This window comes from Lithobates pipiens, unplaced genomic scaffold, assembly GCF_037356315.1.
Source record: "Lithobates pipiens isolate NorthernLeopardFrog02 unplaced genomic scaffold, aLitPip1_a1.2 Scaffold_82, whole genome shotgun sequence".
Classification (NCBI taxonomy): domain Eukaryota; kingdom Metazoa; phylum Chordata; class Amphibia; order Anura; family Ranidae; genus Lithobates; species Lithobates pipiens.
Window position 1 is genome coordinate 1131744 of NW_027507906.1, and position 17675 is coordinate 1149418.

Here is a 17675-nt window from a genome sequence, read left to right on the forward strand (position 1 = left end):
TCGGATCCGCCTGTCCGTTTTTTTAGGCGGATCCGAGCGAACCATCCATTGATGCCTATGGGCAGGCGGATGTCATCTCTAAACCTTTCACTCTATGATGCTAGTTTAATTTTCAGCTATCCTTGTTTTTTCCAGCTAACTATCCTATTTGTCCCCAAACCATGATACAGTCACCATTTATACAAAAGACCCTCAAATTCAAAGATGGGAGACCATCATGTGGTAAGTTTCAGGAAAAGAGTGCCTTCCTTTGCGGATTGCTTTGAATTTTTTCAGCCCCGCATACTCATGCTCTCTAAGTTCAAGAGCCACGGAAGGCAGACGTTCTTTGGAGGAGCCCTAGAGGTCACTCCCATTAAAGGGAAAAGTTCCAAGGATGTCTTATAGCTTCTTCCTAGAGCAGCACTACCATCCCAGCAAAAGTCCTGCAGTGCCTGTGGCGCACTACCTATTCCCAATAGGCTGGTGAGTAAAGACTGCCTGGAGGAGCTTGCTGTTGACAGGTAACGCTCAAATATCATTGTTATTGAAGAGAGTGGAGTGAGATATTATGCTGTACTTATTTCAATTATCTCGGCCAGGTAGACCCCTCCTAGTTGCCTGTCACTAGAAGAGCATCCTGGCACCCCAACAAGTTCCGTTAACCCACTTAGTTCTGCTACTCTGGCAAGGTGACAGTCTGCAGACAGTAGTAGCTCCTCTTCATCAGAGGAAGGCCCGGAACTGCTTGGCTTCAGTTTTCCCTTTATTGAACTATGTATCCAGACAGTCAAGCAGGCCAATTCTATGGGTAAAGTCATATTCACCCTTTCTTCAGAATGGCAAAGTCCTGAGAGAAAATCTCCTTTATTTGTCTATACAGGTTTTATCCTCATTAGAGATTGGATAGCATTGCTTTAATCCCTGCCTACAGTAGATGGGAAGCAAAGGGATAAGGAATGTTCCTCCTCTCAGCTGGTTCCATTCTTCTAGGCAGATGGGCTGCTATAATACATATTAGACCTAGGGGGGTTTCATCCTGATTCCATTCACAAAAAGAATATATAGTCTTCATTTCCTGTATGTAGTCTGCAAGGGATGGTGGCTAGTGTCCAGTTGTAGATCTGAAGAGGTTAAACTTTTTTATCCCCTTAGAGATCTTCAAAATGGAGTCCATTAAACCAGCGCAGCCAGATGGCAAAATGCTATTTTTGGATCTTCACGATGATCTAAACATCCCAAAATATTTCTTTCTTTCATAACTGGTAAGCTTGCGATCGGCTAGACACATTTCCAGTTTAACAGTCTGCCTTTTGGCCTATGCAGGTCTCCGAGGCTGTTCACAAGGGTTCTCAGTGCAGTGTTAGCTATACTCAGAAAACAAGTTCTCCAGATGCGCCACTACCTGGACAACATTATTCTTCTATCCAGAGGTCTGAAACAATTGCTGACGCACCAAGGGATACTCATAAACACCCTGTGGGGATATGGCTGGTTTATTAACTCTCTCTAACTTAACAGTTAGTATGCCGGGAGGTACTCTGCCAACTCCTCTGTTCGGCTTCCACCAGAGAAAACGGTGGCAGTCAAAGAAGGAATGCTGAAGACAGTAATCTCCATGTGTTTGACCATTTCTCAGTGCCTCAATCTTTGGAGCACAATGTCATCATACCAATAATCCCTTGGGCGCTCTGACAGTTTAAGCTGGGATTCTTAGTACAATAGAGGAAACAGAGTCTGGCACAGTTATTAACTGTCACTCAGTATGAGTAGGAGTATATGGTGGTTGCTGAAGAGGGAGAATTTGATGAAGTCGCCCCATTAGAACCATTCATTAGACTAGATCACAATTACTATTCATCTCGGCAAAGATAGCCTGGAACGCACACTGCAAGAAACCGTTGGTTCAGTCCAATGGGAGAATCCCAGCCAAGCGGGGTAGTCTTAAATACCCTAGAAATCCAAGCAGCTTCTTTAGCACCGTTCGCCTTACTACACATAATCAAGGGAAGATCAGTTTCTCTGCAGTTGAACAACATGGCAGCAGTTGCCTATATTCATCACCAAGGAGGAACTTGTGGCAATATGCTATTAGGAGAGGTCAACCCCATGCTGTCGGGGTCAGGAAAGTAGTTTATCTCCTAGGGTACTTGAACACACAGACAGACTGACCATCATGCAAACTTTCCAGAGCACAAGTGGCCCCTACACTGTAGGTCTTCTATGAGCTGGTCCACAGGTGGGGAAAAATACAGACAGACTACATTGCTTCTCACAGCAATTTCAAACTTGGGAAGATGTCTGAATCAGTTCCGCACACCAAGGCAGAGGGGACAAATGCCTTGATTTTCTCCATGGATCTGCAAACTAGCCTGTATATTTTCCAACAACATTTCTCGTAATGAGATTCCTCTTGAGGCCGTTGAGAGTGAACATGGTAGTCATATCCATTCCTCCATTGGGACAATGAGGGCATTGAGTTTTTGTGGCCATTCATCTCATGAGACAGAAGCCAATTCCCCTTTACACATACACAGGCCGTGGCTGCAAACAGGAGACTGATAGGGAAAGCATGAGAACCTAGCCTGCTCCAGGATGATCTCTAATTGTGGAGTGTGAGAAGGCACTTTACTAACAACATCTATGCCAAAATCTGGAACAAGTTTGTGCTATTTCTCAGCAGGGCAAGATATTGATACTACTGCACCTCCGGCGACAGCTGTTCTGGACTTCTTGTAGACCAAATTAGGCATTAGATATTCCTTGAGATTGCAAGTGTCGAATAGGTTGGCAATAACAAGGCTTAAATGTTCTGGAAATCCTTTCGTTTGCACAAATTTTGAAGACAGTCAGGAGGTTTCGACCACCACAAAAGAGGATCTTTCCCAGTGGAATCTATCAGTGTTGCTGGATTTCAAATAAGTTTGAGCATTTGCTCCAACAGAACAGTGTTCAGTTTGTGACATTACCTACTAGGCAGTATCTATCGCAAGATTTTCAAGCAGAAGGATGTCTGAGATTTAAGCTCAGAGAGCTTCAGAAAGAGATATTGTTTTCTTTCCAGGAGTAGACTTGTGTCCGGTAGATCATCTTGTGTCAAGGGTAGCGACAGCCCTCTATCTTACAGTCATCTGGGCATTGCCTAACTTCCCAGAGGATAACTCAGGAGGATCACACAAATTGGATGTTTACAGAACTTGAAGTCCCGATCCAAAATTGCCCTTTTCAGATCATGTAATAAGCCTTTCATCTTTCCAAATGGAATTCGTCAGGGAAAAGAGGCTACCTCCTGGACTTAGTAGCTTTGGTCGTACATATAGGGCAAGGGGTTGTGAACCTCCTTCAGCAGTGGATACATACTCTCCCAGAGTGGTTTCAGTCTCATGGACTGCCCATTCAAAGGCATCCATGGAATCCATCTGCAGGGAAGTATCATGATTGCCCTAGGATACCCTTTCAAGCATTACTGGTTAGATTTGGGGGTCTTGCCATTAGGGGCCTGTGGAGGAAGGACTGTTCTGTCTTCTGTCCCATGCTAATTAAAAATTGATTCAACAAGTAGAACCAACCCAGTGAGATAGTTAGTTATTTATCACTAGTATGCTGCCACGGTGGCATCAGGAAAATGGAAAATTGTATCAAACACTTACTGTAATTTTCCTTTCCTGACCCCAAACCATGGCAGCATATGGACCCACCCTTGTACGTTTTGGTATGTAGCTAATTACAAAGAAAGGGATGGGGCCTTTCATTTATGCTATTCGCTGGTCCTGAGGGAGCCTATCACTAGTATTCTGCCATGGTTTGGCGTCAGGAAAGGAAAATTACTGTAAGTATTTGATACAATTTTCAGTTTTCCCCTCCAAAAAAAGATGTTGGTATCTGCGATTTCATAAAAGGCAGATCAATCTATTTTAAAGAAAAAAGGAGTGAAAGAGAGTCCACTTCACCTTCTGACTCTGATCTGAATCCATATAAACTGGACTTTTATTAGGGTTTGAGGCATTGCACAGCCTTCTGTTTGGATGAGTCTCTGGGCTCTCCCTCAATAAAGCAGGAATGTTTTGAAAGCAGTACGTATGATACACCAGGGCTTTTTATTCAAATGTGAGGGAACACAGTTTCGGCACCTCCAGCACTAAAGGTATCTAATGGCAAGGGGTGCTGGGGTGTGCTTCAGGGTCTATTGATACTGGCCTCTGGGGGATCTATTGTTGTTGATGGTGGGTCTTATGTGGCTGGGGGGGGTCAGTTGTTACTAGGAGGGATCTACTGTTGAGAGAAGGGTCTATTGTTGTCGATGGTGGGTGTTATGTTGCTGGGGGGGGGGTCAGTTGTTGCTAGGAGGGATCTACTGTTGAGAGAGGGGTCTATTGTTGCTGGCTGCTGGAGGATCTATTGATGCTGGCTGGGAGCAGATTTGTTGTTGCTGCCGGGGGTCTATTGTTGCTGGCTGCTGGAGGATCTATTGATGCTGGCTGGGAGCAGATTTGTTGTTGCTGCCGGGGGTCTATTGTTGCTGGGGAGGTATGTTGTTGGAAGAGGTCCATTGTTGCTTAGGGGATTTGTTGTTGATGGGGGTGTATTGTTGCCAGCTGCAGGGGATCTTTTTTTTTTTTTTTTACTGCTTTTCTTGTTATCATCGACAAATTCCATACAAATTACTTAGCACTAATGCTACTTGTATTCTCTAAAAGGGGTGGTAGTGGGAGGTAGGTAGGAGTTGGAACCAAGGTATGGTGCTTTAAGGTGGGTAGGGGACCAGGACAGGGGGTGACTCTGAAAGGGGGAGTTCTTTAAACCTAAATAAAGCCCTGATGATACATCTCACTTTGTTCTAGAATTTGACGTGTTTTTTATTCCCTGATATAAAAGAGACCCTGTCATCAACTTTTTTTAAAATCAGAACAAGGAATGTTAATTACATTTGATAAGTGTCCCTTGTGCTGGTGCCGACTGTCTTTGTTGAGATCTGATCTCTTTGGGAGGATGGGCGGATGAATTAAAAGTTCTCCTCCTCTATTCATAGAGTGCTTTTCATCAATGGAAGCTATAGTACAGCTTCAATGAATGATGGAGGGGCAGAAAGATGGGATGGGGGGCATATTTGGCACTTCAGCTGCTGTATTAACCCCCACAGCATTGAAATAATTTCACTGCAGGGGTATGGGGGAGGGCAGAGGACTGAAGATTTCAACTAGCACAGCCAGCACCATCATAAGGAACATTTCTCCTTGAATATAAAACTGTAAAAAATGTAAAAAAAAAAGTAAAAAAAAAAAAAATGCTCAGGGTTTTTCCTTTCCATAAACAATTTGTTATATATTTGCAATATGCCTTTGAACTTTCTCCAGAAAGTTAAATTCCCTAGCACAGCCTCTTCCCTCCTTGCACATCACAGCCGTCTACTCTTCTAGGAGTGTTTAATGGCTGTCTGTGTTGGCCCAGCTCCACAGCCCCTCTCCTCACTTCATTACATAACAGTTCATGTAGCTGCTCATGGCTACATACGATGGGATGATTTGCCGCAGGATAGCCAAATTCTTATCTCTCCGTGGTCCTGGTTGTCATCTACAACACAACTAACCTGTAGAAGCTGTGATCTTTGTGGGGAAGGAGGTCCAACTCACACCGGTATGGGAACAGATGACCGGAGCCATGGTTATTCTTTATTGGTTACAAACAACACCATAGACACACAATGAGTTACCTCTGACATGTAGGGACACTTCATCTGTGTGCGTTACATATTCATCTCGGGATAATTCTTTCACACAACCATATGTTCCAGACCGGTCGTAGTTTCCATCAAGAAAGATGATAGAGCGATCACTGAATGGTCCATATATGAGATAAATATCCCTGTAGAATGTTGTCCTGCGTACAGAATATTCAGGACGGCTGTGACACTTTATATTTATATTTCTTCCCCGATACACAAAGATTGGAGTCTGCAGGATAAGAGGACCTACAATACAAAATGGTTATTAAATGATTATGATAAACACTTCTAAAGAAAAAACGGAATATATATATTGTAGTAACTCATACTATATCTGTCATTAGATTTCAGATTACAAAGTCAGAGGTTAAATGAGATCCTAAGTGGATGACATTCACTTTGCTAAAGCACTATGAAGTAGTTCCCATATTTTTTCTCAAAGAAGATACTGTTTTCAGCTTTTCTCTTTCCTTATTTGTATCCAAGGACGTTGATAAGGGAGTACCACCGCTCCTCCTGTATGGGGGGCACAGACCAGCAGGGGCCCCAGGCAGCAGGGTGAATTGGATGTGGGCATAGAGGGTGATCAGCGCTGTTGGGGAGGGCAATTACCAGAGCCAATCACCTGTATGGCTCTCTACAGCAGCTGAAAGCTGGATTATTTTCCTCACCCTCCCATTGGCTTTCAGCTGATGCAGAGAGAGCCATACAGGGGATTGGTTCCAGTAATTGCCTCCCCATGATGCTGATCACTCTTCCTGTGCACTATACACATCCTCTTGCTATGCAGGCCCCCCTGTGCCCCCCTGTCCACAATGGGATCCTTCAAGATGGAGAGAGGGTCCAGTAAATTTCATATTAAGCAGCACCTTCCATTCCTGAATGAACACAATGAGTGACTAATACTGATCACTTACTGTGTTATTTTATAACTGAAGTATTGGCTGTATGGGGCCCTGTATCAGGTTGTCAGTATGGGGCCCTGTGTCAGGTTGTGAACATGGGGCCATGTGTCAGGTTGTGAATATGGGGCACTGTGTCAAGTTGTCAGTATGGGGCCCCATGGTTTCGAACAGCAGTCCTGTTTGTATCAAAATGCTGCTGATTAGTGATTAAATCAAACATACCTGGGTTTGGTTTAATGTGGGTTGGATGAACATGAGTAAAGGTTCGGTAGTGAATTAGAGATGGCCTTGCGGTTCGCCCGGCAGTCGGTTCACGGCGAACTTTGCTCGTTCGCGAATCGCCAAGCCGGCGGAATTCTGGCGCTGTTCGCGGTGGACATATTCGTTTATATTGTGAGGAACTTTGACCCATGACACATCCATCATGGGGTACAGGACAGCCAATTGAGATATTTCACATGGACATACCCCCTACCTTTTTAATAGACCTGATCTGGCGGCCATTTTACTTTCTGTCTTTTGTCAGTGTAGGGAAAGGACGCTGTGTGGAGCAGGGACAGCCAGTCTAATAACTAGCTATTACTCTTAGGTCCACAAAAGTCCTATTAAAGACTGGTATAGGTGTACAGTATATAGGGTTGTAATACACTTATAATATACTTTCTTTGAAATATAGAAAGCATATTATAGTGCACTGCAGTGCTGACCAATTCTGCAGCTGTCTTTTCTCAGTGTAGGGACAGTTTGGTGTTTGGAGCAGAGACAGTCTGCAATTCACTAGCTACTAGCTAGCTACTATTAGGTCCACAAACGTTCTTTTAAAGTGGTTGTAAACCCTTACAACACACTTTGACCTAGAGGTAAGCCTAGATTAAGGCTTACCTGTAGGTCCAAGAAATATCTCCTAAACCTACACGATTTAGGAGATATTTGCGAAAGACAGGCACTGCTGTCTACGGCGCATGTGCCGTAGACAGCGGCGCGCAGGCACACTGAGCGCGCCGCGGTCAACGGCGATATGCCGCGAGTGGGCAGATCCGTGCGCATGCGCGGGAGTGACGTCATCGTGGCTTCGCCCAATGACAGCGGCGGAGCGGCGAGACCCACCGAGAAGAGGGATGCGGCGGACTACAGGGGACAGCGGTGACTTCGCTGGCTCCTGTGTCAGGTAAGTGACACATAATGGACTACTATGCAATGCATAGTAGTCCATTATGCTTTACCTTTGCAGGGAATGAAAGAGGAAGTAAACTCATCAGGGTTTACTTCCTCTTTAAGGACTGGTATAGGTATACAGTATATAGGGTTGTAATAGACTTATAATATACATTCTTTCAAATATAGAAAACATAGTATAGTGCATTTCCACTGTGCAGCATTGTGACTGCTGAGTGGTTCTGCAGCGATACTACAAAGAGTGACAAATGCAATTAGAAAAAAGTATTATAACTGGTGTGATAGACCAGTGCCCCCCCAAAACAACAGATTGAAGTGGGGTGTTATATACCTTCTTCCACATATACTGCACTCCTCTAGAGACTTTTGTCACAGTGGCAAATGGCAAAGTGGAAAATTGCAGAAGGTGCGTTCGATTACGTCAAAGGACGCACCAGACTTGGTTGAGTGGCTCACTCAGCCTTACTCTTCTGCACCCTCCTCATCCTCTCGATCTGCACCCTCTTCACTCTCTGCTGTGTGCACCCCCAAAGACACTACCAGCAACACCACCACCACCATATACCCTCCGCTTGAGTCACAGGAATTATTTTCTGATCCATCACAAGATACTCTCTATCACGGTGCTGGTGTCATTGCTTTCTATCTCGGTGCTGGTGTGGTGTCAGTGCTCTCTATCATGGTGCTGATGTCAGTGCTCTCTATCTCGGTGCTGGTGTGGTGTCAGTGCTCTCTATCACAGTGCTGGTGTCAGTGCTCTCTATCACGGTGCTGGTGTCAGTGCTCTATCTTGGTGCTGGTGTCAGTGCTCTCTATCACGGTGCTGGTGTCGGTGCTCTCTATCTCTGTGCTGGTGCTCTCTATCTCTGTGCTGGTGTCGGTGCTCTCTATCTCTGTGCTGGTGTCAGTGCTCTCTATCTCTGTGCTGGTGTCAGTGCTCTCTATCTCTGTGCTGGTGTCAGTGCTCTCTATCACGGTGCTGGTGTCAGTGCTCTCTATCTCGGTGCTGGTGTCAGTGCTCTCTATCTCGGTGCTGGCGTCAGTGCTCTCTATCTCGGTGCTGGTGTCAGTGCTCAGTCTCTATCGCTGTGCTGGTGTCAGTGTTCTATCTCAGTGCTGGTGTCAGTGATGGAGATAGCAGCAAACTTTTCAAAACGATTAGAATTCAAATCAGTCAAAAAAACTATCCAAATTCTGTGTGAAGAAATAGCTGGTTGTTAAGCAGCGGGCAGGGAAACCGACCGCCTGCATCCTTAACAGCCGATGAGCCATCATCTATCAGCGGGCTTCCCCACTGACAGATAAATGTAAAGAATGCCAGAAATACAATAAAAAAAAAAAAATAATTCACCCCCCCGGTCCATACCAGGCACTTTGGGTCTGGTATGGATTTTAACGGGAACCCCATGCCAAAATGTAGAAAAATTCCCCCCAAAAGCTATACCAGACCCTTATCTGAGCATGTAGCCTACCAGGCCCTCATTAAGGGGCCTAGTATTGGCTGGGGTGGGATCCTACACCATTTTTTAAAATTTTTTAACATTCCTCTATCTTTACCCAGTTCACGATCAGCGCACGCCGATGTACGTCGGCAGAATGGCACAGGCAGGCAAATGGGCGTACCTGTACGTCCCCTTAAATTTGCCGCCCTGCCATCGGGAGCGCGCCGCCGCCGGCGCGCTCCCGCACTGGTCAGGACCCCCGTGAGTCTGGTCGCGGGACCCGCAGACTCGATCGCCGCGGGCATACCCGCGATCGTCTCACGGAGCGGCCGAATGAAGAAATGCCGTTGTAAACAGCATTTCTCCATTCTGCCTAGCATTTAGTGACGCTGATCTCTGCTCCATGTGATTGGAGCAGAGATCACTGGTTAACCCCTTCACTGCCAGTGTCATTTACACAGGAATCACTGCATTTATATAGCAGTGATTGCGGTATAAATGACAATGGTCCCAAAAATGTGTCAAAAATGTCCGATATGTCCGCCATAATGTCGCAGTCACAATAAAAATCGCTGATTGCCGCCATTACTAGACAAAAAAAAATATTAATAAAAATGCCATAAAACTATCCCCTATTTTGTAAACGCTATAACTTTTGCGCAAACCAATCAATCGCTTATTGCGATTTTTTTTTTACCAAAAATATGTAGAAAAATACGTATCGGCCTAAAGTGAGGGAAAAAAATGTTTTTTTATATATTTTTGGAGGATATTTATTATAACATAAAGTAAAAAATAATGCGTTTTTTTCAAATTTGTCGCTCTATTTTTGTTATAAAAAAAAAATAAAAACCACAGAGGTGATCAAATACCACCAAAAGAAAGCTCTATTTGTGGGAAAAAAAGGACATCAATTTTGGTTGGGAGCCACGTCGCACAACCGCGCAATTGTCAGTTAACCACTTGCCGACCGCCGCACGACGATATACGTCGGCAGAATGGCACGGGCAGGCATATGGGCGTATATATAAGTCCCTGCCTGCCCGCGGGTGGGGGGCCCGATCGGGCCCCCCCGGTGCCTGCGGCGGTTGGCATTCCTTCGAGAGCGATCCGGGATGAGGGGGCGGCCATTCATTCATGGCCACCCCCTCACGATCGCTCTCGACGAATGGAAATCCTTCGTGACATCACTTCCTCTCCTGTAATGTAAACACAGGAGAGGAAGTGATGTATTCTCTCCTCCGTGTCGGTATTTTTCGTTCCGGCACCGAGGAGAGAGGTTCGGTGAGTTGCACCAACACACCACACATACAGTAGAACATGCCAGGCACACTCACACCCCCCTTTACCCCCTGATCACCCCCCCAATTACCCCTGCCCCCCCCCCCAGTCACAGTGACACCAATTGCTTTTTTTTTTTTTTGCATTGGTGTCATTTGTGACTGTAATAAGGCCGCGTACACACGCGGGGACTGTTCGCCCAACTTTGTCCGCTGAACAGTGTTTCGGCAAACAGTCCGCTCGTGTGTGGGCTTTCAGCGGACAGTTTCAGCGAACAGTCCGCTGAACAAGGTTTTTCGGAAATTCCGAAAAACTGTCCGCTGAAACCTTGTTTCAGCGAACAGTCCCCTCGTGTGTAGGCTTGTTCGTCAAACTAAGTTCCGCGCATGCTCAGAAAGGATTTACACGCCGAAAGTTATAATGCAGTGTATAGGACGTCGTATTTTTCGTCCCGTCGTACGTGCCGTTCACGTCATCGTGCACGGTTTCAGCAAACTGTTCGTCCGTCGTGTGTGGCCATGTCCGTCCATGCTAATTTTGAGCGGACTGTTTGCCGAAACTGTTTGACGGACAAAGTTGGGCGAACAGTCCCCGCGTGTGTACGCGGCCTAACTGTTAGGGCAGTTAGGGTTAGCCCCCTTTAGTTCTAAGGTACCCCCCTAACCCCCCCCAATAAAGGTTTAACCCCGTGATCACCCCCCAGCGCCAGTGTCACTAAGGCTGGGTTCACATTGCAGCGGTTTGAGAACGGATGTGATTCGCACCGCACTGCAGTGCAAATCACATCCGATCTCTGTGCGATTCGAGTTCAGCCATACAGATAGTATGGCTGAATTCGTGTCGCACCCGCCGCACCCGCCGCACCCACCGCAAACTCGCACGGGACCCTTTTTTTGGTCCGCAGCAGAATCGGATCGCATGGGTGTTCACACCATGCGATCCGAGTTTGCAGATCGCACTGCGATATGCGAACTGATCTGGGGGTGTCATTAACATTTCACTGACACTCCCAGCAGTTCGCATAGGGCAGTGTGAACTGCCGCCGGGAGGCATGCGATGCGGGAACCCGCCGCGGATTCGTGGCGTTCCCGCATCGCTCCAGTGTGAACCCAGCCTAATAAGCAATCATTTTTCTGATCGCTGTATTAGTGTCACAGGTGACGCTAGTTAGGCAGGTAGGTATTGAGGTTCGCCGCAACTTTTTATAGCGCCAGGGACCCCCATATACTACCGCATAAAGCCCCCTGATTGCCCCCTAGTTAACCCTTTCACCAGTGATCACCATATAACTGTTACAGGTGACGCTGGTTGGTTAGTTATTTTTTTATAGTTTCAGGGCACCCGCCATTTATTACCGAATAAAGGTTTAACCCCCTGATCACCCGGCGGGTGTCATTTGTGACTGTAATAACTGTTAGGGCAGTTAGGGTTAGCCCCCTTTAGTTCTAAGGTACCCCCCTAACCCCCCCAATAAAGGTTTAACCCCGTGATCACCCCCCGTCGCCAGTGTCACTAAGGCTGGGTTCACATTGCAGCGGTTTGAGAACGGATGTGATTCGCACCGCACTGCAGTGCAAATCACATCCGATCTCTGTGCGATTCGAGTTCAGCCATACAGATAGTATGGCTGAATTCGTGTCGCACCCGCCGCACCCGCCGCAAACTCGCACGGGACCCTTTTTTTGGTCCGCAGCAGAATCGGATCGCATGGGTGTTCACACCATGCGATCCGAGTTTGCAGATCGCACTGCGATATGCGAACTGATCTGGGGGTGTCATTAACATTTCACTGACACTCCCAGCAGTTCGCATAGGGCAGTGTGAACTGCCGCCGGGAGGCATGCGATGCGGGAACCCGCCGCGGATTTGTGGCGTTCCCGCATCGCTCCAGTGTGAACCCAGCCTAATAAGCGATCATTTTTCTGATCGCTGTATTAGTGTCACAGGTGACGCTAGTTAGGCAGGTAGGTATTTAGGTTCGCCGCAACTTTTTATAGCGCCAGGGACCCCCATATACTACCGCATAAAGCCCCCTGATTGCCCCCTAGTTAACCCTTTCACCAGTGATCACCATATAACTGTTACAGGTGACGCTGGTTGGTTAGTTATTTTTTTATAGTTTCAGGGCACCCGCCATTTATTACCTAGTCTCACTAGTGTACCCCTAAATTTAGGGGTGTCTACTTTCCAAAATGGGGTCATTTGGGGGGGGTTTGTGCCATCTTGGCATTTTATGGCCTTCAAAACTGTAACGCCCTTAGAAAGCCTGAAGGCGGTGCTTGGTTTTCGGGGCCCCGTACGCGGCTAGGCTCCCAAAAAGTCCCACATATGTGGTATCCCCGTACTCAGGAGAAGCAGCAGAATTTATTTTGGGGTGTCATTTCACATATGCCCATGGCATGCGTGAGAAATATATCATTTAGTGACAACTTTGTAAAAAAATAAAAAATAAAAAAAAAAGTTTGTAATTTTCCCGCAACTTGTGGCAAAATATAAAATATTCCATGGACTCAACATGCCTCTCAGCAAATAGCTTGGGGTGTCTACTTTCTAAAATGGGGTCATTTGTGGGGGTTTTGTGCCATCTTGGCATTTTATGGCCTTCAAAACTGTAATAGGTAGTGAGGAGTGAAGTCAAATATTTACGCCCTTAGAAAACCTGAAGGCGGTTCTTGGCTTTCGGGGCCCCGTACGCGGCTAGGCTCCCAAAAAATCCCACACATGTGGTATCTCCGTACTCAGGAGAAGCAGCAGAATTTATTTTGGGGTGTCATTTCACATATGCCCATGGCATGTGTGAGCAATATATCATTTAGTGACAACTTTGTGAAAAAAAAATAAATAAATTAAAGTTTGTAATTTTCCCGCAACTTGTGGCAAAATATAAAATATTCCATGGACTCAACATGCCTCTCAGCAAATAGCTTGGGGTGTCTACTTTCTAAAATGGGGTCATTTGTGGGGGTTTTGTGCCATCTTGGCATTTTATGGCCTTCAAAACTGTAATAGGTAGTGAGGAGTGAAGTCAAATATTTACGCCCTTAGAAAACCTGAAGGCGGTTCTTGGCTTTCGGGGCCCCGTACGCGGCTAGGCTCCCAAAAAATCCCACACGTGTGGTATCCCCGTACTCAGGAGAAGCAGCAGAATTTATTTTGGGGTGTCATTTCACATATGCCCATAGCATGTGTGAGCAATATATCATTTAGTGACAACTTTGTGTAAAAAAAAAAAAAAATTTATTTTTTTGTCATTATTCAATCGCTTGAGGCAAAAAAATAAAATATTCGATGGGCTCAACATGCCACTTATCAATTTCCTTAGGGGGTCTACTTTCCAAAATGGGGTCATTTGGGGGGGTTTTGTACTGCCCTGCCATTTTAGCACCTCAAGAACTGAGATAGGCAGTCGTAAACTAAAAGCTGCGTAAATTCCAGAAAACGTACCTTAGTTGTAGATGTGACAACTTTTGCGCAAACCAATAAATATACAGTTATTGACTTTTTTTTTACCAAAGACATGTGGCTGAATACATTTTGGCCTAAATGTATGACTAAAATTGAATTTATTGGATTTTTCTAATAACAAAAAGTAGAAAATATCTTTTTTTTTCAAAATTTGCGGTCTTTTTCCATTTATATCGCAAAAAATAAAAATCGCAGAGGCAATCAAATACCATCAAAAGAAAGCTCTATTTGTGGGAAGAAAAGGACGCAAATTTTGTTTGGGTACAACATTGCATGACCGCGCAATTACCAGTTAAAGCAGCGCAGTGCCAAATTGTAAAAAGACCTCTGGTCATTTACCAGCAAAATGGTCCGGTCTGAAAGTGGTTAAAGCGACGCAGTGTCGAATCGCAAAAAGTGGTCTGGTCTTTGACCAGCAAAATGGTCTGGTCTGTAAGTGGTTACATTCATCTGTCAGTGGGAAAGCCCGCTGACAGATGATGACTCATGGTTGTTAAGGACAAGGGCAGCCAGCTTCCCGGCCTGCTGCTTAACAACCAGCTATTTCTTCACACAGAATTTGAATTGGTCGATAGTTTTTTGACCAATCCAAATTCTAATTCTTCTGAAGAGTTGGAATTCATTCGAAAATTTATACCGTATATACTCGAGTATAAGCCGAGATTTTCAGCCTCTTTTTTGAGGCTGAAAGTGCCCCCCTCGGCTTATACTCGAGTCATCGCTGTCTGCCCGCTCGATCAGCGTGTCGAGCAGACAGACAGCGGCCATTCTATTCAAAAGCCGCGCCTCCGGCTCCGCCTTCGCCTGTGATAGGCGGAACACTGAATTTCCCAGCAGCCTGTGTTCCGCCTATCACGGACATCGTATCATCCTCGTACTACGGACGAGGATGATACGACGTCTGTGATAGGCGGAACACAGGCTGCTGGGAAATTCAGTGTTCCGCCTATCACAGGCGAAGGCGGCGGCGCAGCTTTTGAACTTTACAATGGCCGCCGACGAAGAGGGCACGGGACGGCACGGCACGGGACGGGACGGGACGGGGGCAAGGCAAGGCAAGGCACGACACGGGACAGATGCAAGGAGGCAAGGCACGGGACGGATGCAAGGAGGCAAGGCACGGGACGGAGGCAAGGAGGCAAGGCACGGGACGGAGGCTCGGGACAAAGGTAGGCTGGACACACACACACACACACACACACACACACACACACACACACACACACACACACACACACACACACACACACATGGATGGAGACACACACAGGGATGGATGGATGGATGGATGGAGACACACACACACAGGGATGGATGGATGGATGGATGGAGACACACACACACAGGGATGGATGGATGGATGGATGGAGACACACACACACAGGGATGGATGGATGGATGGACACACACACACACAGGGATGGATGGACGGACACACAGGGATGGACGGACACACAGGGATGGACGGACACACAGGGATGGACGGACACACAGGGATGGACGGACACACACACAGGGATGGACAGGCATGTCTCACCCTCGGCTTATACACGAGTCAATAAGTTTGCCAGTTTTTTTGGGGGTAAATTGGGGGCCTCGGCTTATATTCGGGTCGGCCTATACTCGAGTATATACGGTAAATGAAACAAATTTTAAGGAAAACGAAACGCAATTTAACAAAAACAAAATTAAACTAAATGGACTTCGAAACCCAAGCAAACCAATTCCATAACTAAATTAGTAACATATCGAATCTATCCAAAATGAAACAAGTTTTTCCTTTCTGCACATGTCTACTAGGTACGACGTGATCCAGTACTTCCAGGTAGAGGTGTCAGAAACCATGAAATGAGACAGAAACAGAAGTACAGTTAAATCACACTTGTTTGATAATAAAAGTAAAAAGAACAAACCTAGTCAAAACATAGCCAAAGTTCACGGAACGAATAATCAGCCAAGCCAGAAGTCAGGGATCAACGTAGTAAAACAGAAAGCAGTATCTGGAGCCAGAAGGGATGTCAGCAAAACAACTCTTTAAACGGGAAACGCAGGAGATAGTTTCTGTGATGTTGACCAAGGGGAAGGCAGAGATCCTCTGGACTGGACAGCTTAAGTAGGCAGGACTGATGAGCAGGATATCATCGACAGCTGAGTAACTGTGGAGAGAGATGTGAGCTGGCAATTAGCTGACAGCTGAGCGGCCAGCTCAGAGAAGGAAGGGCTGAGCCCAGCCCTGACAGTACCCCCTCCTCAAGGACCCCTCCACCTCGGAGGACCACCAGGCTTGAGGAAAAAAACATCTATGGAAATCATGAAGCAGGACACGGGCATGTACGTCCGAGGATGAGACCCAAGAGCATTCCTCCGGACCGTACCCTTTCCAATGCATCAGGTACTGCATGCGCCCACAGAACATACGGGGGTCAACAATGGACTGTATTTTAATGCTCCTCATGGTTCTCAACCTGCACAGGGTGAGGACGTGGTACTGAGGTGGTAAAGCGGATGAAGAACAAAAGTTTTAATAAGGAGACATGAAATACATTTGAAATACGCATATTAGAAGGAAGGTCTAATGCATAAGCCACTGGGTTAATCCTGCGAAGAAAACGCGATATGCCCAAAAAAAGAGGTGCGAACTTCAGTGAGGGAACACAAAGTCAAAGGTTGTGAGATGACAGCCTGACCCTGCCCCCAATCTGGTAGGAAGGCTCAGGCAGGCGTCTACGGTCAGCATGGAGTCTGCACCTATCATTAGCATGAGGCAAAGCCTCCTGGACTTGAGCCCAAGTGGAACGAAGACCACAGAGATGCTCTTCTAATGCAGGAATACTCTGCGGAACAAACGAGTCAGGCAACATGGAAGGTTGAAAACCATAATTCACCATAAACGGGGACAATCGGGAAGCAGAATTCAAGGCACTGTTGTGAGCAAACTCTGCCCAAGGTAATAGGTCTGACCAGTTGTTATGATGGTCAGACATATAGCAACGTAGGAATTGCTCCAAGGACCGAATGGCTCATTCTGTGGCTCCATTAGACTGCGGGTGATACACAGAGGAGAAAGCAAACTGAATTCCCAACTGTGCACAAAAGGCTTGCCAGACCCGGGACACAAACTGATTACCCCTGTCCGAGACAATCATCTTGGGTAGCTCATGTAAGAGAAAGATCTCCTGAGCAAAAATGGAAGCCAGTTCCTTAGAAGTGGGCAACTTCTTAAGTGGAATACAATGACACATCTTTGAGAACCGGTCAACCACAATAAGCCCTTGTACACGCGGTCGGAGAATCCGTCGGAATGTGTCCTATCGGACCGTGTTGTCGGATAATCCGACTGTGTGTGGTATGCATCGGACTGATTCCGTCGGAATATCCTCTTTGGACCAAGTTCTCCAACTTGCTGGAAATATTTTCCGACAAACTGGTCCGATCGGACATACTCCGATCATGTGTAGCCTACTCCAACGGACAAGGTGCCACGCATGCTCACATTCAAATTCTGACACGGAAGAGCTCGTTCAGGTAAAACTACTGCTCGTAAGCGATATAGCACATTCGTCACGCTGCAATGTTAAAAATTCTTTCATCAAGCGCATTCTCTTGTTCTTTACAATGCTGCAAGAACAAACTTCTTTTGATGCTCATAGTCACACACACTTCTCCCGAACGAATTTCATTACTTTTTTTTTACCATTTCAGCAA

At 46.2% G+C, this 17675-nt stretch overlaps 1 protein-coding gene across 1 annotated transcript in view; it reads right to left on the reverse strand.

The window, feature by feature from the left end:
- The window catches only part of LOC143973436 (uncharacterized), an 86482-nt gene that overhangs the window by 39750 nt on the left and 29057 nt on the right, over nt 1-17675 (reverse strand). The window contains exon 6 of the mRNA XM_077474417.1: nt 5690-5947. Within this exon, the coding sequence (XP_077330543.1) occupies nt 5690-5947 (258 nt within the window). The remainder of the gene's footprint in view (nt 1-5689; nt 5948-17675) is intronic.